Here is a 22,963-nt window from a genome sequence, read left to right as displayed (position 1 = left end):
CTGCAATGAAGTAATTGACTAAATATTGAACACTGAGTCTTCTGTTGTCTGATCTTTCCAGAAAGTTTAACTATGAATATACTTTTAATTCTGGAAGTAGCCTTCTAGCTAAGTTGCTCTCTAAGCTCTTCCCTTCCCAGTTCACTCAACTCTAAAGCACCAAATAAAAACTGTAGAGATTTTTACTAAAAATATTTTTTGTTCATTTTCTTTCAGCTCATTTTTTTAATTCTTCCTATCACTGAAATAGCACAGCCGTAGACCAGCTGCCCAACTGCTCTGGTTGCTTTATACTTTGATAAGGCTGCCTAACAGGTAACAGTTGTGCATTTGAACTACACAAACATCCTTTCAGCTTGAAATCCCACCTTCTGAGTGTCTGCCAAAGGTGGAAGAAGAGGGCCAAAGTGAACGGATGCTGGAGTAACTTACATGAACAATGGTAAAGTCACCCTAACTTCTGTCTACTACAGTATCACGCACCTGGGACTGACTGTCCACACAATCCTTACATCTGCTCTGAGTCTGTACAAAGACAGAAACCTTGGAGTCTTTGGCTTGCTCTCTATTCCTTATTTTGTATTTAACTGTACTTGGTAGCTTCAACACATTGTTTTGAAAGTTTTAAAACAACCAACTAGGTATGCCACTATGCGTTCACTGTTCTATAGGTAAAACACCCCTGGTTAAATTCACAAACATTATTTTTACATTTCCTGTCAAGCTTAGATTCCTGATGAATCTTTATCACAGAATTTTTACAGTTCAAAGCTCTACATATAAAAATATTCATAATGTGTTCTTCCCTTGAAAATGTCACACAAGGTTATTAAATTCAGAACCCTTTTTAAAAAGAAATGGTCAAGAAATATTTAAACAACAAGAACTGGCAATATTGACATATAAAGAAACACTGAATATTTAATTTTTTAATATTTAATTTGCTTTGGCTTCTTTAAGGTCACCATTTTCAAGAGATTTGTGAGAACAGCAGCCTTTTCACATCAGCAGTTAACTTTTGGAGAAACTAGGAAAGCAATGGGAGTCCAGCAATGGGCTAATATGTTTTATGAGACTCAGGTTCATCCAAACCTTTTTTAGTTACTGACACTTAAAGTAAATAAAATTGCCAGCGGGATATATAATCCATGTGCCAAAAAAAAAAAAAAAAAAGTAGAAGGAAAGAAACTGCAGAACTGCAGACACGGGTTAACTTAAACGGCTAAACTGAAATTAACACTTTCAGGTCATGTTTCACTAGTTAAAAAAAAAGCAATAAACATCATCTAGGTGTTTTTTTCAGAGCCTAGAAAGAAAACAGTTTTGGACATACCCAAATACTGTATTTATAATTCTTCATATTACTTCTACATATACTTTTGTGAAACTATGAATGACACCTTAATAAGAAATCAGTCTTTGAGTATTTTGTGTACCATAAAAACAGATTCACAAAAGTCTGATTATAAATCAAGATTAGCATCTCCAGTGTGGCATGCAATGTTTTGCTTTGCCCTGAGACTGGGCAAAGACAGCTGAATGCCATCACTTCACTCTGAAATTTACACTGAAGTAGTACTAAAGGTACTTACTGGCTGAGGCTTGAGGTTGAATGCGAGGTATTCCTCCATTTGGCACTTGGAAGTTTGAGTCACTCCTGCTGTTTTTCACAGACTCAGCTTGGATGTTAGATGTCCTGGACAAGTTTGGAAGACTACGCCTTAGTTTTTCTGTATGAAATAATACAAAGATACAATGTGTAGCCTGATGCTGGACAAAGGTCAGGTTGCGAACCCGTAGTTGAGCCCCATATGTAAGTGACATAAAATGTTAGCCATATAAAACTACACTGCAATTTAAAAGCGTATTTTGTTACATTACTTCTTCTCAAATCTATCACATACAAAATATTTATGTATGTAAAGAGTAAGAATGTCTATTTTTCACCTATGGTGAAAAAAGTCAAGCATATAGTGTTTTGAAATTGAAACATATCTGGATTGTGATTCTCTGGGTTTTATTGTACTATTGTCAAAGCTGAAAAGACAAACCTAATTTGCAGTTTTGCACAGTTTTCAAATTATTTACCGAGAAGGTTATTTGTAACAAAATGCTTGCCTGAAGAGTAGAAACAACATAGACGTTTGAGAAATTTTTGAGACTGCCTTGTCCTGTATCAGTCCATTATACAACAAATAACAGACACCCACTTGGTAAGGATATCTTCATACACAGCATTCAGAAATAATGAAATGTCCAGTTATGCTTCATCTTTCACATATGACTTGACTTATCTACTCAGCTAATGCTGATACTTCAGGGGCTTTCTAATATTTGTACCACTGTTCACAGAATATGAAAAGATGCCATTAAGTACTTCTCAAGTCTAATGACATTCTGTGTATCTCCAACCCATGCAGAGCTGGGTTGATGACATACTTTGGATAGAAGACTGAAGATACCTTGACAGGATGAGTGGCCAACCTGATTCTGCAGAGGGATGCAGGGAAGAAGTAGGTTACAATGCACAAGCACTAAATGTGAAAACAAAACTAAGTCTTCACTGGCTGAATATTCCAATAAGTGTACTTTCTTCACTTAGCAGTTTGCATTCCTTTGTAACTGCACTTAGTACATTGTTGAACTCTGCCAACCAAATTTCCCTCCAACCATTCTAGACAAATAATATTAAAAGAAAAGAGAAAACCTTAACAACTTTTTTTGGCTGCTGTCATATTAACTCTGAATATCCAAGCAACACTCAACTGCACAAAAACCCTGGCAAGATAACTCCTTGGAAGTGTTTCAGAAATGCATGATCACACACTCTATTTTGATCCCTCTGGTATGTGGGATACTAGCTTTTAGTACCACGCCTCTCATAGGATATTTTTACTGCAGCTCATCTAGCATGCATTAAGACTTTCATTTTAAGAAATGAATGGGAAAGGAATTCTCATTTAAGTTACAATATAATTGATTTGCCTTTGTGTTGCACATTTTCCTAGATACCTACAATTTCCCCAAACCACTATTATTAGTAAGGGGAATTCTTAATATCTAAATGTATATTCTTTCTAAATTTAAAATCTTACTTGCTGGATAAAAAATAGGTTTGTTGAAATGGTAACATGCTTGCAAAATTTCATCCCATTAAAAGGAGTTTCTGCTAGACTGCTACTAGGAAAAAGTAGATTCAGGAAGAAAAGTTGTATCAGTATTATATCATTCTGTTCGATGCCAATGCAGTATAACTGCACTGGATTTACTCCAAACTTTATTTACTACGCAGCAGTTTTCACAGCTTTGAGATATCTAAAATATCCAACAAATGCATGAATGAGGTAATAATATTTTTAAGACTAAGTTCATGATTGAAAAGTTTCAGAGTCCTGTGCAACCAGAAGAAAGCATTCAGCTGCCTCACAGGCTACAAGCATGCAAAAATCACCATGTTACTCTTATCTGACCACAGTTACTTTCCTCTGCATTTTGTTCTGTCATCTGCAAGGCCTAGCTCTACTAGTAAATGAGTTTTCCTGCTTTATTTTAGTGCATTTGCCTGCCAAATACAGACCTTGGTCACTATGAAACTCAGTTATACTCATTGACTGGATAACATCAAAAATAAATATAAGCCTATCAACTCATCTGACTGTAAGGATGCCCCAGCAGAACTTAAGCTTGCTTGCTCTGTGTTTTCTTCAGCAATTCAGAGATTAAACCACAATGTTACCCAGATGCACAGTTTTAGGACTGCACACTGACAAAACTCCTTCAGAGAAACTACACAACTACCTGTGTAATGAACTTCAAACAGTTTTTTACCTTCACTTTTGACATTACTAGTTTGCAAGTCTGTAGGATGGCCTTGAAGTGAAAGACGAGGTTGCTGTAAACGGCTGATCATAGGCTGTGGTGACACTCTACTGTACTCTATGCTTCGAGCAGGTGATCGGGAGCGAGGCGAATTTCTTGGAGATTGTTTTGGTGAAGGCCAGGGAGAACTGCGAGGTGATGGTGAGAACCTGCTAACAGCAGGGTGCACTGTGTGATGTGTGCCATCTTCCTCATCTTCTAAGCTCTGTGCATCAAGCTCCTGGTCGCTGAACGTGCCTCGCCGCGTGGAATTGCAAGAGGAGCCAGAACTACGCCGAGACGCTGTGGCTGCGTACTCCTGCCGCAGGCCTGGCAACAACAAGAGCCTTGTTTACTTGCTTCCAGCCCACAAATGGTTCAAACTAGAGACAGTGCACGCAGATATCTGCACAGTTCTCAAACTCAGATTTGGCTCACCTTAACTCCTGTTATTGGAGGCATTAAATAAATTCCTATTAGATCCAAAAAGTTATCTACCAGCTAATGACTTGAATTAGGTGAGCTCATTCCTTTTTCTAGTAAAGCAATCATCAGTATCGGTGTGTTGTGTATGTACTTGTTCATCTCCTCTCCCAGGCTGCAACTAGCTACATCATAATTTTGGTATCAAGTAAAATCCTACAACAATTACAGCAGCCACAATAAAATGTCTCTTGCAATGTGTTAGTGAATCTAACCAAAAAAGCAACACAATAAGCTACTCCTAGAGAAACTGGAGGTGTTACATCAGTGGTCTCTGAAGTGTGGTGCCCACACCCCTTGGGATATGCAAACCAATCCACTGGCATAAAGCAAGAAAATTCTGAACAACTAGTTTTTTAAACCAGCATTTATCTTGTCTTTATCTCACACTTTTTTAAATTATAATTTTGTGTATATTTGTGTATGTTATATATTACAGTAATACATGTCTATCATTTATTAAAAAGTACATATATTAGGCATTTGGTTTTGATTTTTTTTCACTGATAAGGACACACAATAAAATAGTCTGGAGACCACCTGCTAGACAACTGAAAATATTACCACTGCAAATTGGTCAGCGGGACAAAAAGTCTCAATTAAAGCTATAATTAAATACAGACATCTATACAGGCACTTCTCTTAATAATTCTTTGCCATATTGACTTTCTATTTTGATTATTTAAATTATGATTTAAGCATTCATGTGAACAAGACTGGATTACATCAGGAAGACACCAATCTCCTGAAAAGAATGGTGGCAGGCAGTAGTCTATTCTAACAATCATCCTTTTAGCAAATACTGTACCCTACAAATTCACACTCTCCACCATTGTCTTGTCCATTGTTCCCAAAGAAAATTTCTGCACAGCAACTTCCTTTCTTTAGCCTGGAGGCTGAAGTCCTTAACCAGTTTTCTTGGCCAAACTACATTTGTACATCCATAGTAGAAGTTATACCACTTTTCCATGCTTACTAAACAACTACTACTGCAGTTATTAGAAAAACAAAATGCAACAGCTCTATTTGATTCCAGGAAAAAAAACCCACTTACTTTCTTCCTGCATTCGTGCTAAAATCTGCACATCTGTAACATCATTTAACTTGTAATTAGACCCAATAGAGTCTTCATCCATCTCCGACGCACTTAATTCACTGTCCAGAGATGACTGTGGACTTAGTGGAGGATTTCTATCTCCTGAAATTTTAAGATGACCTATGGAAGGAAAATAAAGTAACAAGAATTTTTATATTTTTTTTTAGTAACAACAAAAGGCAAGCTGCATTTCCTTTCCTAGTAAAAACCACCAGTCTGAAGAAATTGCTACCGAGACATTGATCTGACAAACCATTTGCAACATTTGATTATTTTATTGCAAACCTAGGTGGAAAATGTAACTTACAAAAGCAGGTAAGCAGATCTTAGCCATTAACTTCTAAAAACGGGCAACTTTATAAAATCATTGCAATAGTCTCAAAACAGACTAGTGGCAAATAATTTGGTCTATCATAGCATGTTACAACTGCTATGAAGTTTGCACAGCTCTACAACAAAAAGAACCTGTGTACCTGGTTCCATCTGTGCTTTCATTCTCACCTCTGTATGTACCTTGTTAAGATGTAAGTTTGACTGGATCTTTCTTAACAATAACATTTTTGCTGATCCAATGAATACTGATTCAGTTTGGAATGCTTAAAATAGACTTTATCTGAAAATACTACCTGTTCCACATACACACCTTTGCTAAACTGTAACATTGAAACTATAACAAGGAAAAACTCTCCCTTTTCACTGCCTTCTGCCTTCCCATTGCCTGTTACATCTCTGTCCCTCAGGCAGACACGTCATTGTAGCACACAACGCAGAGCAGAGCTACTGAGATTAAACCAAAAACTGGGTAATGGCTCTCATGCAGTGTAGGCTTCTGTTATAGTCCAGTGAACTAGTGATAGCTGGATTGTCAATGCAATGTTTTTTCATCCTTCCTCTAAGTTAACTTAAATTATATACAATAAGCCAACAGTCTGACTTCAGAGTAGAGATACATTCCAGGCACTAATTTTTTTATGCAAAGAAAATATCTACAGAGCAGAATAAACGTAGAAAACCTTGCCAGAATTTAATGTTTACACTGATGGCTACAAAGTCTCATGGAATGCTTAACTGGAATGTATGCTTCTTCTTATTATTATATTGTTCGTATCTCAGAGGTATTGATGGATACACTGCATACCAAATGTTTCAGTCAGTAAACAATAGGATAGTTGAAAAGACTTCACAACTACCAACCCCTAACCTTTGAACACCTACCACAGAACTTACACCCCTGTCAATTACAGGGTCAGTTCCAGAAGCCACTTGGAACTCCACAGAATGAACTCAGCTGTTTTGGTCTAACTGCTAATCACATACATCAGTAATTTTTGGGACACAGACACCCAAAGAACATTTTACATGTTTCTCATGCCAGAGAGTATGCAAAAATCCCATCCTCAAAAGCTTAAAATGTGTGATGCACACATCCTACAAAATGCTGGAAAGTTCTGGAGTCTTTCTTACTCTAGTTTGATGCAAGTGTTGTCTGAGCATATTTGTTAAGGAAGAGGAGGTAGAAAGTAAAAGAGCAGACACATAGTGACTTACCTGAGGTACCAGGAGGTATAAGCTGTTTCACTAAAGCAGATTTCACCGGTGTTGAGGAGGGAGAGTTGAAGCCACTGCTGTAGGGGCTACCGGTATTTGGACTGTAGGAGCTCGCGTAACTGACCGCACTGAAAGGGCTGCTGTACAAACTCTGCCTCTTGAGAGCTGCAGGAAGGAGGGGAAAAGTGATGAATTATACTGAATGAATCGATGAAAAATAAATACAATACCATATTATGTCTTTAGTGTGATTTAATTACTATGCAATTTAAGTAGAAAACTTCAGTCACCAAAAAGTTTTTCCACTGCTTTCTTCACCCCTAGATATAACCATAATGTGAAAAGAGGGGCAGAAGAGGGCAAGACAAGATAGTGACAAGTGTTTTCCTTTTAGAAGTCAGATCTAAGATCACTACAGCTGATGTCTTTGAGAGGTCCAGTGCAGGTGCTGGGAAGCAGGAAGGCAGTAGTAGCTCAGTTATACTAACATACACCCTATACACAACTACGTACAAACCAGAGCACACAATGAAGTCATATTCTCAGAACTCTCAGACCTGTCTGAATCACACAATACTTCAACAGTAACCTCAAGACTGGCACCACACAACTAAGCAGTACCACCTAAAAAATTTCCGTAAGCATATGCTAAAATCAAAGGCCATTAAGTAAGGCAAACGCTTCTGTATAGATTTGTGGGTACCAGAACCTACCAGACTAAAGCACATAGACTATTTCCTACTGTTAAACTTCTGTTCTAATAACTTGGGATTTTTTGACCATAGGCTTCAACCCCATACGCAATAAAAGACCTAAATTTGGTACTTTCCTCTGCCATTTGTTGTAAATGTTTGAATGTTGAAGTATTTTCAGATTAATTTTAAGCACTGGTGAACATTAACAGTGGTGAACAGTATAATACTGAAATTCCACTGGCTGTCAGGTATATTATTTGTTTAGTTACTTGACTATTTTGTTCAAAAGTTTACATTTTAAATATAACAAAAAATGGAATTTCAGCTACAGGGGTAGTGGGATCCAAAAGATATTTAGACACTTTTGCTACAAATCAGTTTTTTCACTGCTGGAAGTATATTAATGCAGAAATGTATATAAGGATAAATTAAATTGCAAAATGTTAAGATGAAAAAGCTAGAAATGCCAACTTGATGCTATGTACATCCAGATTAGATTCAGCTGAAGCTCACCCAGCTACTGAAAGTAAGCTATTAAAAAATATATTGTGTGACATTTCTCTGAGTGAAAAGGGGCTTCAATGAGTGAAGTAAGAATTATGCTACTGATAGCAGTGGACAGAAAAAAAAAATAAGGAAAGAACCCCAAATTTCCTTACTAAAAATCATTGTTAATTTGACATTAGAAGCCGAAACAGATTACAGTTGCATGAAATGCTGCTTTCGGCAGCCAAGCCCAGCAAAGCTTCATGTCCTCCCCTTTGCTCTTGGTCACTACATCCTCAGTTGTCCAGTGCAAACACTGGTGGGGCTGCACTATTATCTGACCTACTAAAGATACAAAATATCAGGAGTATTTTAACTAATTGCATCACTTAATCTTTTTTTAAGAGTGCCCCCCAAAAAACAAAGCATCCAACCTAGCCAATGGCAGAATACAGGACAGAGGCAAAAGCAGCAGAAATTAAAGCTGACTTTGCAGCAAATTCCTAAAATCGCATCTCGTGTAAAGATCCTTTCTAAACCAGTTAATATTACCAGTGTTTTAGTTAGAATGAAAAGACAGTTGTAGATGAAGGGTGAAAGGTTTATATTCCAGCTTTCACTGCAAGTCTTAAACAATACCTGTTAATTTCAGCAAGTTGTGAATTCACTAAATTCTAGCAAGCATTCATGAGGTATCTTCATTTTATTTTGAGCGTCAGAAGGGAAAACCTCCATTTGATTACAAAGCTCAGTAAACAAAACCAGTAATTACAACTCACTCTGTTCTGGGTGATTATGATGAGGCCTTTGATATCAACTTCTAGCATTCACAAAGGAAACCCAAAGCATCTATTCCAACTGAATCTTTGTTCTCACACCAAAAAACAAAAATCTACTTTTCATCTCTTGCCAAAAAGCGTCATTAAAAATCCCTAAAATGTAAGTCTGCACAACAGTTCTTTCTTTTGTATTTATTACACAGACAAGTATTTTAAAATACTAACCACACATTAGAAAACAATTCTACTGCTGTATAGTCTTCAAAACAGGCTCTTTGTATACATCCATAATGATACAAAGTATTTGATCATACACAGATTTTTTTTGGATGAAACTTAGCACGATTTTGCTACATGTAAAAAGTTTGCTCCTGTATGAGGTGAGACTTGATACACACAGTAGTTTTCATCCTAGCTAATGTGAACCTTCATCATCAACACAGTACATTTTCCCAGACAACAAAAATCTGGATTCAAACCCATTTTATGGACCAGAATTCCTAAAGGTTTTCCAACAGGGATTTTTGTGACTCAGGAAGACATTGCTATTTTTACAAATAGAGATATGGTCTTTATTAGGGGTGTCAGACAAAACTAGCAAGACAGATAATCATTTTAGCATTAAAACGATCCTAATATTAAACACTAGCTTACAAAAGATTACACATTAGGTTTCAAAACACCAGAAGGGAGGGTTGATAATCAGCAAGTCTATTTTAACGTAAATTTTCTGGCATAACATTCAGAAAGAGTATGCAGCATCTAATTCCTTTTAGCTATGTTTTTGCTGTAATGGTAATGAATTTCTCTTTTGCTGTAGAAAATAGGAAAATTTGAGTGCAGAATATACCTAAAGTTCCCTCTAGTCTGAACACACTTCCAACACTGACCACGACTTGCTCTGCAATTGTAAACCTGACTGCTGACAAGGCATTGTGCATCAGTAACTGCTTGCAATAGCACGGAGCTGAGAGCTCTTCTTCTCTCCTTTATTGTCATGCAATGAAAAATATGATGGAAGAAGAGAATGAGACATACAAGAGAGCATTTGAAACTGAAAAAGAAGAAAAAGATATTAAGATTAGGAAGTCCTAACAACAGGAACTAACAATGTAAAAAGAGTCAATGCAAAAGAAGCATCAGCAAGGATTCAGGAAAGAAAGTTACAGATGCATGAAAAGCCTTATCCATGGAGACTGGAACCAGAATCTATGAACTGAACCAGCAGCTACTAACAGGTAAAGTGATGGGTCCATGAGATACAAGTACTATGCAAAATGCAAGTTACCCTATACTCCTGAAGTTTAGAATAGGAAAATAGACACAAAGTTACAAGAACACTACTTGTCTTCTCCAGTGGAGCTTCCTGCTATCCTTATTCTTAAAGGAGGCTGGTTGCTCTGAAAGACAATTTTCTGTTTTGTTGAAAATTCATTTTTACAAGCAATCTGCTCCAACCAGTATGTGCCCATCTTTTCTACCATTAGTACTTCCACCAATTAATAGTACAAATTAATTGTGTTATTCTTACAAGTATCGCTGCCAGAAGCAGATTCACAGATCTAGGGGAAAACAAAAAAAAGAGAAAACAGATCGTTGGAATGTTAAAACTTTCAAATGTATCCATTTCACAGAGAAGTTTCCTGCTATTCTGCTTTAGCTATGAATTTTTAAAGATACCATGTGGGTAGCAGAATTAGTGGTACTTCTGGGAGACTTCTACTCAGTTCTGAAAGAAGTTAAACCACAAAGAGAATTATCAATCAACTGCTATCCATTCATAAATACTCAGTAGTATTCAGATTTCCAACCCTGTATCATCCTTCATAAATCCCTGTGATGTCAGTCCTTTTTGTTGTTCAGAATCTCGTTCTTTGCCTGTATCTAATCATATACCATGTTAACTGTTCAGGTAAATTTTTAATTTGTCCAGGCAGCATAAAAAAGCACAAGAAATAGGGAAATATTCAGGGTGACTCATACTGAAGGCACTTCCACCACTGTGCCCACAATTTTCATAAGAATAAAGAATGGATTCGAATTTTATTAAGAACAGTTTCAGTACAAACCAGAATAAAGACTGAATTGCTCAAAAAAACAATACAAGGATGGGAAAGAAGTTACAGTCAAACTCAGCAGAAAAGTTTACATATAACCATGGAAAGGAGGTGGCTGTTGGAACCACTCCTGGAACTGTGTGTTCATACACTCTTGGCTCAAGTCCAACTATTCTACTAATTCCTGAAGATAACAGTTTAACGTGTAGCAGTAACAGACTACAAAAAGATGGCAGAGGAGGAGAATAGCTATTAACAGCAAGAAAGTAGGTTTTCTCAGCATAATTTAAAAAAAAAAGTTCCAACAAACAAACAAAACAAAGCAAGAAACCAGATGGACAGAGAATTCTAATCAGACCTTCACCATTTTGCTGCTGATGTGACATAAAAAATATTACCTTCTGGTAATAGAAGGATGGAGAATGCAGACTTTCATTCTCAGAGGGTCAAACACTCTCCCACTCTCCAGTTTTGAATATAACCAACTAATTAGTATTAAGAAAGAATCATAAACTCTGGATTTTTTTAAAAATCTGACTGTAACTAGATCTCAAGTTACTGGGGATGTGAGGAGAAGAAATCATCATCTCCCCAAAGTATTCAAAAACGTAAGCCTCCATTTCTTTAGATGAAGTAAAACTTCATCTTTAGATGAAGTAATCTAGTGGAAAATCAAGTTTCATGCTAACATACTGACAAGCACCTAACAATTATGATCTCTTAATACAGGCTTCTATTTAAAAAAAAAAAAGATGAGAAAACTTTTGAGCTAAAAACATCAGCTTTTCCTGAAAACATCAGACCAAAGCATGCAGGTATTACAAAACTCTGAAATCTTGACTCATGATCTAATGCCTTCTTTCATTTCATCCATATGAGTAAAATGAGTAGAATTAATGACTTTGTAAACCGTAATAAAAGCTTTAGACACAAGTAATCGATAGATGTTTTATCTCACAACCATTAGCTAATTTTGATGCTGCTTCAGAATAAATGCATACAACCCAGTGGTTTCAGTGTGCAAAAACTCACCCGACATTGTTTGTTCCAGCTTGTGGATGAGTGACTTCTTAGCACATTCAACATCAGGACTTGGGTAATCCAATACCTGTCTGCACCAAACTAATGGACTGACACTTTTTTGGAGTGGATTTTGTTTCTTCTTTGGAGATGTATATAACCTGGAGAGGAAAAAAAAATTATGAGGACAGACAAAATGAGCATAAGATCAGACATGCAACAGAATACCACAGAGTATGCTATTTCTGTTTTTATACTCTATCTACACTATAGTATAATCCCAAAAGATGAAGAACACACGGATTTGACCCTAAAATTAACTATTTTGGATAGAATATAACAGTGAGAACATATGGCTCCAAGGACTTCGGACACATTATGGACAATTTCACTGTCATATAAACATACAAATGAGAATTAATCTTTTCAGATTCACCTGAAAGAAATAAAACCTATGCAAGAGAGAACTCTTGTTTTCCTAAGCAAAGGAAGCAATAGGCATCTTAATAGCCAAGGAGCGGTGCTAAAGTACACAGAACACAACTACTGTTTCAGTAGCCTTGAACAATAAACAATTTATTTTTGTTTATTATTTCTATCCTAGCACCTGATTTTTCACTCTCTTTGAACACAGAGCAAAGAAACTATCTGTGTCCTAAAGAGGTATACAGTCAAGCAACAAGGAAAAAGAGATAATGCACACAGGAGAGTACAGAGAAACAACAAGATCATATTGTTTTGCCAGATATACTGAAACCTTTGTCTGTACGCATCTCCATTCATTTATTTTAACATCAACATTCCATGACTGAAGAAAGTAGTAGTCCAGTTTAAAAACTCTAGGGATTTAGCTGAAAACTTCTCCTCCCTCAACAGACAGATAAAAGGAAAAGTCATAAGCAATCACACACTCCCAACATGGAACTTTAAGCCTTACTTTGGACTAGAACCAAACTTGGAAATGTGGTTCAGCAAAAGACAAAAGCAAATTGCAAGACATAACTCTTAACTAGAGATTATGCATGCGTAGAATCAGCTAAACAAGTGTTTCTTCTAGAGTAATGACAGACTTCATATTCCAAGTGAATATGATTGTATGCCACACAGCGTCACTTAGGAACATCTGACAGTCTAATCAGACATGCTTCTGTACAAAATACACAGCAAAAGTTGCTCTCTTTATGGCAATCACATTAGCAACACAGAAGTTATTTCCCACAACTTTCTCTACAAGATTATCTCATCTCTCCTCTGTAATTCTAGAGCTTGAACTGTTTGTGTTATAATAGCTTTTAGAGATTTTTTGTAATTACTACCATTAAGTCCACTTCTTACAAAAACTTATGTTATAAAACCACCACTCACCCAAAACACTGATTTTTATTAAGATCGAGCTCCAAAACACTCTTCCCTCTAACACTGAAATTAGCAAGCTATGCTTGCAGATCCAGGTGAGAAAATATTTATCAGGTGCCAGGTTTTAAAATAAAAATGAAGCTGTCTGTAACAGTCCAAATAGTCACTGTCACTTACTGTAGTTCAAGCCGTTTATGCTTTGGCCAATCTCATGCTGTCTGTCATAACAGCTTTTGTAGAAATGCCTACAATTGGGCACTCAGCCCAAAAGAAAAGCTAAAAGCCCTTCATGTATTTATAGCACTGAAGATCCTCGAAAAGCACAAGAGTCACTCAATTTTCACAGCTGTGTAAACAATGACACCACTTTCTGTAATTTTTATGACATCTCCATACCATTAAAAGTAATGCTTAACATTTACTCTCTCTCTAGCAATTTGAATTTACTGTCTTTTTAGTACTTACCTGTACTCCTTTCTGTCCTAAGGTATGTTTATACAATACAAAGAAGCGTCAAAGGCAACAAGGCCAGCTTTTGCCCAGTACAGGCCAGACTCACTCCTGGTTCTCTGGATAGCTGACATGCCTTGCTGTGTTGAGAAGTTCCATGCACATTCAGTTTACAGTAGCAGCCAGTATAAAAGGCAAGAAATTAAAGTGCATGTTCTCTTTGAGAAACACACAAAAGGGGTACCTTCAACAAACCTCCAAGATGGTTCTAATCAAAACTCTACCTGATATTTAAAGTTTCAACACGTTCTTTTTGTTCCATTTGTTTCACAAGTAATTTATTTACTGAAGCAATCCAAGCTCACACAGATCCCTCCCTCTTTTCCACCTCCCCTTCTAATCAAATATATATTGCATATTCCCCCCACCTCTTCCAAGTCAACTGTTTTCCTTTATCAACCTTTGTTTCATAACTTGGACTTCAAGGAAAGACAGAACTTGACAACATACATATTTCATGCAACTCCACTACAACACACACTTGTCACTGATGCAGTGACAAAATAGTTTTTTCAGGACTGCACATCAAGCAATTAAAAAGTCTCACTATAAAGCAGTGATCTTAATATTCCACCTGACAAGGAACAGCCAATCTCAAGTCTTGACACTGACTAAATTCTACTTGCTTTGCCTAATTTGGATTTTACAAAAACCATAAGGACCAAGGGCAAGGCTAAGAATCACAGTGATGCCTCTATTACCTCTTCCTCTTTTCCCAATATCAGAAAAAGAACAGATACATGAAGCATATACAAGTAACTTCACAAAGCTAAGTGGTCTTCTTTGTCAAACTGTTTGATCTAAATGATATAGGTCCTCTTTAGCTGAAGAACCTTCCAGAAGAGATCCCATTTGTACTTGTCAATGCATTCTACGGCAACACAACAGCAATGATTGGCAGTACAGCAACTTCAAGACAGAGGATAAATAGAATAACTTTATACATCTTGAACCACTGTAAATCAACTCTCTCAAAACAGGAAGGTAAAAAGGATTGAGGAAGCTGACAACTTACAACAAAACAAACAGTTGCCACTCATGTAACAAAAGTTAACACAACAGAAACATACGCTCCAATCTCTCCACAACAGAGTAAAGACTCTACAACTCAGTGGCATTAAGGTAAAGCAGAACAAAATGGTATATTAAAAGGAGCTCAAGAACCTTGATCTACTTTGAAACAACACTAAGGAGACCAGACACTATGACTCTGCTGCAGCCATTAATATTTCCTTCCTTTGGCTCTTACTAGTCAACCACACCAGAGCAGCAGCAACCTGAGGCTGAAAGCAGCCAGGGGCTCTACTGATTAGTTCCAGGAAGATGCAGCACAGAAGAGGGGCTGCTTTTGCAGGAAGACTGCTGTGACTACAAGCACATATGATGTCAGCCAAATGGAACAAGCTGCAGCATGTTGCACTGGGACACAGATGAGTCAGAAAAGGCTTTGAAGAAAGAGGACACACCACTGCAGTAAGAGTGGAATATCTGTGTACAGATTACCTCACCTGAGGAACACCTCCCAGTGCATTAAAACACAAGAGGCTAGTTGCCACACGCATGAAACAAGAAGCCAAAATTCTCACTGGGAAAAAAACGAAGTGTCTTTTTGTATCAAAATTCTTCCACTGCTCAGTATAAGAGTGAGGGAAAACATGCAGATGAACATAAACTCACAAATCAGAATTAGAAAGAAAATGGCAAGTGGAAGGAATCTGAAGTTAGAGTTCATTTATTTTAGCTACATCAGCTTTAAGCAAAAACTGAAGGTACAATAAAGGAAATAAAATGGGAGCACACAAAACATGATGCATGCAAAAGCAAGATTAAAAACCTGAAATCCAAGGAGAAATCAATAAGAAATGCCCCTAAAATACAAGAAGGAAACTTCACAGTGAAAAGCTACTGAAAACATATAAATCAGGAGATGATAATACTGAACAGTCTTGGAAACAGATAATTGAGAACACAACAGTGTCAATCTAAGCTATTTTAAGACAATTTAAAAGTTTTAGGAAACCCTATCTGAAGTGGCTTAAGCATGTTGAAATTTAGAACAGATTTTGAATGGACACGCAAAGTTCTGAAAAGAATCTCTGGTTGAAAGACTCATCAATCAAAAAATTAAGTGGCATCCCTGCACTTATGCGGCCCACAGACTTCCTTTCCTTCTCCCCACCCCACAAGATTCCTATACTGCAGCTGTGGCTAAGATACACATTGCACAGCCCGCAATTATTAGTTTTCAGCTCTACTTCACAGAATACTTCTAGTTCTGAGACACTGCACAAACTACAGCAAACTCCAGTCTATGAATATAAACTCCAGAATATGAATACTACAAAAAGCCTCTGACAGTCTTATTAAACCTTCATATTACCATAGTACATCTCAGTTACATAATGCAATTTTTAAGTAGAATTAACAATATCCAAGAGGTTGCAAAGTACAATTTGGAACACAACTATCTTTCTGTGCCCAGCAATTAAAGATAGTTAGCTGTGCCCTGATTAGTTGCTGGAAATTACTGCCATTATTCATTTCCTCATCCAAAAGAACACGTTTGTGTTGGAAAAGAATGTTGCAGAATGGGAAATGGGCCATCAAAACCACCATCATGTAGCTTCTCTAGAACTATTACACAAATTGTACAACTGTCTGCTATTTGAGAAGCTTTTCAGAAGAAATTTGTTAGTGCATATGTGCTCAAACATAGCATTGTTCATATTTACACTGAAGAGAGAAAAGTTGAGAAATTCTGTGTCCTAATAAATGTGTTCCAAATAAAATTACATTTAATGACTATGCCTGAGAGCTCTACCAACAACTACAAGTAGTAGAAATGTGAATCATGCCTAAACAAGATTTGATTACGTGGTAAATTTCAGGAATATCATTAGGTCAGTAAAGGAAACCTATATCAAAGATTTCATTATATCTAAATATCACGCATGTTTAAAAGGTATAGTTATCACAAAAAAAGTCAGAAATAGTTCTTTCTCAGGATTCTTCCTCCAGTCCTCAAATATCTGTCTCTCAACAAATACGGATATCTCAAAGACAATAATCCAAGTGAGCATTATTAATGTTACCAGTTGTTTTTCATTATAACACTGATGACTTCCAAAACCCTTGCTTTTCCTACATGCTTCTTTTCGTATTATCTTCCTAGTTCGTGAAGATGTTATCTGAATTTGGTTAAACCCCAAAAACTTTAAATCAAATTGACCTTTTTATCTGCCAAAAAATGAAAAGCAGCAATTTCTCTTTTACTTACACCATGGAACAGAAATTAATCAGAACCTGTCTGGCTTCCAAGGGGCCTAAACCACATTAATACAATAAAACTTAACAGCTGAGCAGGAAATGCTGCAATGTAATTTCAGCAATGGGAATTCATTCAGGTGGAGCTCTACCCTAAAAAAGTCATGGTATACTTTACCAGCTCACTATGGCAAACCAGGATTCCAAAACAATGCTTGTGCTCAAGGGACATCAAGCAATATGAGACAATCATTACAGATGAGAATTGTGTATCTCAAACAGGCCCTTGGCACTCTAACAATAATGGATGGCTAGAATGGATACTTGCACTGTTATCAACAGGTGCAAATTAGAAATAGCTGCTGAAAGAGTGGGTATAATAGTAAAAGTATGTGCCTTCAATTTTAACTAGTCAGGATACACAGCCAGTCTGAGCTCTTAACAAACACTGAAACTATTACTTTTAACTATTCAGTTAGTAAAAAAACACCAATAATTTCATAATACACAATAACTGCCTTTTGTTTGTAAATGAGGTCAGTCAACTGTCAGCTATTTTAACCCTACCAAGGAGACTTCATGCTAATATGAAAGCATGGGTGCTAGGCTGGTTTTTATAGCACTGTCATTTGAAGAGGACACAACTGTTCTGAAGTTTGCTGAGCAACTACATGAACAAAATAGATACATGGCAAGCTCTATATTCTCTTATGCACATGCTGCAAGTAAATTTTGAAGAAAAGCATTGCATGCTTTGCTCACATTTAAAACAAAACTTCTCAGAGAGCTTAATCTGGGAGACCGTGCAACAAGTCACCACAAAGGAAGCTACAGTGGGTTCACAGCACAGTAACTAATCTACAGTAATTGCCCACGTGTGCACACTTATCCTGCAATAAAGTCAAGACCCAATAAACTCTTTTTAAAAGCAGCATGGCAAGCCACCCCGCACACTGTTATCCAGACAACACATCCACACCCAACCTTAACCAGCAAGTCAGGCAAGGAGGTGCACACCACTTCTCTGAGATTTCTCCACTCTGGTCACTCCTTCTGCCCTACTGTCTTTTCAATTAATTAGTAAGAAAAGACCCATTCAGACTGAACTTGAAAAAAATTAAATTTGATGCAATCTGGTTCAAGAACAGCTAAATAGGAACACCCAGAGAGTAGATTATGAAAATTGCTGATAACTGAAGGAAATAATCAGCAGGCCTAAAGCAAAGTCTCCATGGGTCTGTGCAGAGCTCAGAACAGTGTGCAAGTACAGATGTGCCCATCTGCAACCTTCAGGACCTTATCAGGAAGAAAGTTTCAGTCCATTAAACAACATTCAGAAGCATATGGACAAGAAACTCAATTTCACTGAAATATCTTTAATAATTTACCACATAATATGAAGATTGTCTGATGCAAAAATGTTTAAAATTTGAAGTGAATCTGGATTTAAGTAACCACAGAGAAAAAAAAACAAACAAAAAATATAAACAATCCCAAAAGTCACTAACACTGTATGGATGTTTTAATAGCTAATGCTGCTATTAAAACAGCAGTGTCAAAATTCCTTTGCTCGTTTGATAGTTGCACCTTCCCCTTACTTTTTCACTTTACACTTCTCTTCTGTACTTACCTAAATGCACTTTAAAAGCTAAAAATAAGTTGATCAACTCTACAATGTAGATTTAAAGAAACATGTCACATTCTAGTATCAATTTCAATCACAGTATCAAGTGTTCTGTCTTAAATTCACAGCCACTAATCTCATGAGAGCATTAAATGTAAAACAAGGTAATTTTAACAGTTAAGAAAAATATTTATTCTGCCATGACAAAACTGCAGACAATTTTATAATGGGGTATGAAAATGTCTGTATTACACAAAACAGAAAAGGACAGGGATAACCAGCACTGTTTACCACCTATTATTGCCCACAGCAAGGTCCTTTTGAAATCAAAAGTAAAGACAAATCTTAACTTCTATGTGTAAACAAGCAAAACAGGCAAGATGCATCAATTTTTTATATGCAAACAATGACTTAAATTTAGTTTGTTTCCACAAGAGGTGTCCTCAGCTGCTAAGAGATATTTGATTGATTGCGTATATTCCCATATTTTGAACATGATTTTGGGTTAAGCAGTAGTGATCCAATCCATTTGAACATCAAAGAGTTCATATGAGACTTAAATTTTATTGAATACATTCACCCTTTCAGTTGATTAAATTATTTTATGACCTTGTATAACCAAGGCCTTAGGAGCAGGATCTCTATGAAACAGTTTAAGGAAAATCCACTTATTCACACCAACCCCTCCTAAAAGAAACAGGCTTGTTTCTTTTAGATTGCTCCATCAGCCCTCTGAAAATTTCAAACTCCATTGAGAGAGTTAACCTCCATTAATCAAATGCACAAATGCAAAGGCATCTTACCTTCATAGGAAAATAAAAGGGGTTGGACTATTTAGTGTCTCAACAGTTGAATTAGAAGGTGTTTAGAAATTCCAAGAGCTTGATTTCCATTTTTATTTAGTACTTTGGAACAAAAAAATCATAAATCTAGCCAAACTATATCATTAATTGCATATTAAACTACAGCAGGAAAACACATTTTTAAAAATAATTACATATCCATATTTTGTGATATGTGTGACAATTAGTAAATTTTTACAATTGCTTTTTTTGTTTCATGCATTTGTGTCTCAGTCAGTGTCCCATGCCTGAGATTGAAAATTAGTAGCTAAAACACTTCAGCATTGTAGTTGCCAAAATATTAGTAAAGGAGTGAAGATGTGCAAAAGACTGGCTCTAAGTTTTGCTGTATTTTGAGCACCAGAACTTGCACAGAAACATGACGGTGCCACAATAACTGATAGCCAAACACCTGACACCAGCAAGGGCAGTGCTCAGCAAACCATGCGGCTGAACGGCGTCAACAAAAACACAGCACTAATGCCACCACTGTCACCATACACTGTCACCATACACTCTGTCGGGACATTCCCTTTCACTTAAGAGACTCATTATGTTACCCATGATTTAGAATGAATGTATTAAACAGTAACATCTATTGTCACTAGAATTCATGACATTCACAAATTTGGCCATGCTACTCCAAACTTGCTGTGCAAATTTACCAGATTCTATTTTCATCAAGAGCTGTAGGCCCTTGTAGATTACCAGGCATACAGAGAGAAATAAGAGTAGCTGCCTTGCAGACTCATCTTCTGGGAGATGATGCCTTGTGTTAATTTAGTGTTGGATGAGAATAAACTTATGCTCTCATACTTCTCCAGTGGATCAGGCTGAATGTCAAGCAAATGACTTCTCCAAGGAAGTGCACTGTCTCCTCCCTGAGCAACTAAAACATTGCTCATGCATGGAATCATTCCAGCATTTTTAAAGGCGTTCCTAACTCTGAAAGACATTTTTGTTTATTTTGTAAGTTTGTCTGCATCTTTGCTTCCAGACACCTTCATAGATGGATCCACAATCAGTTCTGCTGCAAGACAGTTTGCATGTCTGTTTAAACAAAAGTTTACACTTTTTGTCCCTGTACACGCTTCCCTTGCGTTTCTCTGTTGACATGGTGCTGACACGGTGCTCCTCACCACTATTTCTCCCGCAGCTCTGAGGCTGCCCCTCAACAACTGTCATAGGAAACTTCAAAACGACAGCTGGAGACAGCGTGATGTTTGGAGAGACTCTGCAAGTCTTGGTTCTCAGTGGAAGCTCATTCAAGTGTAATAATGACAAGGCAAACAGCCACCTACAGCTGTTTCTGCTGGAGCAGCAGGGTAAGCAGCCCATTTATAACGAGGACCCACCTAAGGGAAACCGTGATCCTACGTCATTAGCAATAAATTAGAACACCTAAGGGCAACACGTTTATGAGATGAAAAAGTGTTACATTTGCTGCCTTTACAACGGAAAGAAATCGAGGCATTAAATGTCTCTGATGCATGTCTGAAGCCTGTGGGCTAATTCTGAACTACCCTAGAAATTTCCCAGAACTTTCTCAACGCCTGCACTCCCGAAGATACTGCCGGCTGATCCTGCGGCAGCACCGGAGCCCGCTCGGTGTCCGAGTGCCCCCAAGTACCGCTCCCACCGCGGCCGAGCAGCTGCGTAGAGCCGCGGCCTCCAAGGAGCTCCCTCGCCGTGTGCAGAAAGCGAAACACCCTTCCCCGGCAGGCTCCGCTACGTCTCGCACAGCTCATTAAGCCCTTCACCCAGCCCAGAGGGCGAGGCTGCCTCGACACACAAAGCCCCGAGACCCTCTCCAACATCAGGCACATGCCTGGAAACAGCCCCTTCCCTCAGGCACGACGGGGGGAGGGGGGCGCGGAGCCCTGCCCGCCTCCTCACCAACCCGCCCCCGCCCCATCCCCACCCCGGCCGCCTCCTCACCAGCCGGTCTCGTCCTCATCGCAACCGGCCAGCCGCTCCAGCTCCTCCGGCCTGAGCACCGCCGCCTCGTCCAGGAGGCCATTGCCGCCGCTGCCCCCATCGCCACCGCCGGGCTCCTCGGGGAGCGAACGCCGGGCGGCGGCCCGGGAGCTGAGAGAGCGGCCGTCGGGCGACGGGGAGGCGACGGGGGGCGGCGAGGAGGGCCCGGCGCTTGGCAGGCGCTTGGGGCTGGCGGGGGCGGCGGACAGGGCGCCGTGGCGGCTGCGAAGCTGTTCATTCTGTTTCTCTAGCTTCTTCACCAGCTCCTGGAGCTTCCGCACCTCCGCGTCCGCGTTCACGCCCGAGCCCACATCCTCCATGGCGGCCGCCGGCAGAGCGGCGGCTGCGCGGGGAGAGGCGGCCGTGCCGCCCCGTCTACGCGGCCGGGCGGCCGGCGGCGGGGCAGGGCCGGGGCGGGGCGCAGGACGCACATCCGCCGCCGCCATGTCACCGCCTCCCGGCTCTGCCGCCGGAACCGCCGGCCCTCGCGCCGCCTTCTCGCTGGGCTGCACGGCCCGGCACGGCACGGCGCGGCACGGCGTGCCATGGCCGAGCGTGGCGACGGCTCGCGGCCCCGGCAGCGGGAGGCTGTGACTCAGCCCCGCTTGGGGCCGTCCGAGCGGCTCTTGCGGTAGGCTCGCTCCTGAGGCCTAGCCTGGCCTCGTCTCCCGTGTCGTGGGCACCACAGGTCCCAGACAGGAGTTGTATGGGAAGCCCCGGAATACCTTCCAAAACCGTTCAAAACCTCTGAAGAATACAAGGCTGCCCATGGTCCTAGGCCTAGGTGAAAGTCCAAGGGCCTACTGTGTATGAGGGACGTGTGAACTAAACATCCTTCGAGTCTACGTTTTGTATAAATAGATGCATGTTCTTGTAAAGGTTGTGGTGATTTCGTCTTCCACAGCAAAGCTTGCACCTTTGGGTTTAAGGCATTAGTGGGGCTTGAGGATTTATCAAAGAATCACGGAATGGATAATATGGGAAGGGAACCACAGTCATTGATCTGGTCCAACCTCCCTGCTCAAGCAGGGTCATCCTAGAGCTCAGGGCACAGGATTGTGTTTCCTGGACAATGAGTTCCAGTAAAGAAGTTCTTAATATTCAGGTCGAACTTCCTGTGCATTGCTTTCTGCCCATTGCCTCCTGTTCTATTTCTTGGGATGTTTTGTGTCTTGTGACAAATTATCCAAATTTCATTGGCTGGCATTGTGGGGATGCTCTGTGTCCCCCTTCCCTGAGCCACTGAGAGACAGAGTCCTTGGTGCCATCCCTTCACAATTTTTTCCTCTTCCCAAGTTCCATCTACTCACCAGCTTCATTTTGGAGCCTGGTTTAGCAGGGGAGAGGAGGACCACCAGCAAGTGGGAC

General features: G+C 39.1%; 1 protein-coding gene across 2 annotated transcripts in view; it reads right to left on the bottom strand.

Moving 5' to 3' along the window:
• Nucleotides 1-21,982, bottom strand: part of SLAIN2 (SLAIN motif family member 2) — a 34,707-nt gene extending 12,725 nt beyond the window's left edge. For both annotated transcript variants that reach the window (XM_084204898.1, XM_084204899.1), the window contains exons 1-6: nucleotides 21,557-21,982; nucleotides 12,035-12,183; nucleotides 6,986-7,150; nucleotides 5,396-5,557; nucleotides 3,829-4,188; nucleotides 1,593-1,730 (exon numbers count right to left, since the gene is read on the bottom strand). In XM_084204898.1, coding sequence (XP_084061024.1) covers nucleotides 1,593-1,730; nucleotides 3,829-4,188; nucleotides 5,396-5,557; nucleotides 6,986-7,150; nucleotides 12,035-12,183; nucleotides 21,557-21,915 — 1,333 coding nt within the window. In that variant the 5' untranslated portion in view covers nucleotides 21,916-21,982. The remainder of the gene's footprint in view (nucleotides 1-1,592; nucleotides 1,731-3,828; nucleotides 4,189-5,395; nucleotides 5,558-6,985; nucleotides 7,151-12,034; nucleotides 12,184-21,556) is intronic.
• Nucleotides 21,983-22,963: the final 981 nt, after the last annotated feature.

This window comes from Fringilla coelebs (assembly GCF_963513975.1).
Source record: "Fringilla coelebs genome assembly, chromosome: 4".
NCBI classification, from domain to species: domain Eukaryota; kingdom Metazoa; phylum Chordata; class Aves; order Passeriformes; family Fringillidae; genus Fringilla; species Fringilla coelebs.
The sequence above is the reverse complement of the archived record's forward strand: the minus strand, read 5'-3'. Positions and strand labels throughout refer to the sequence as shown.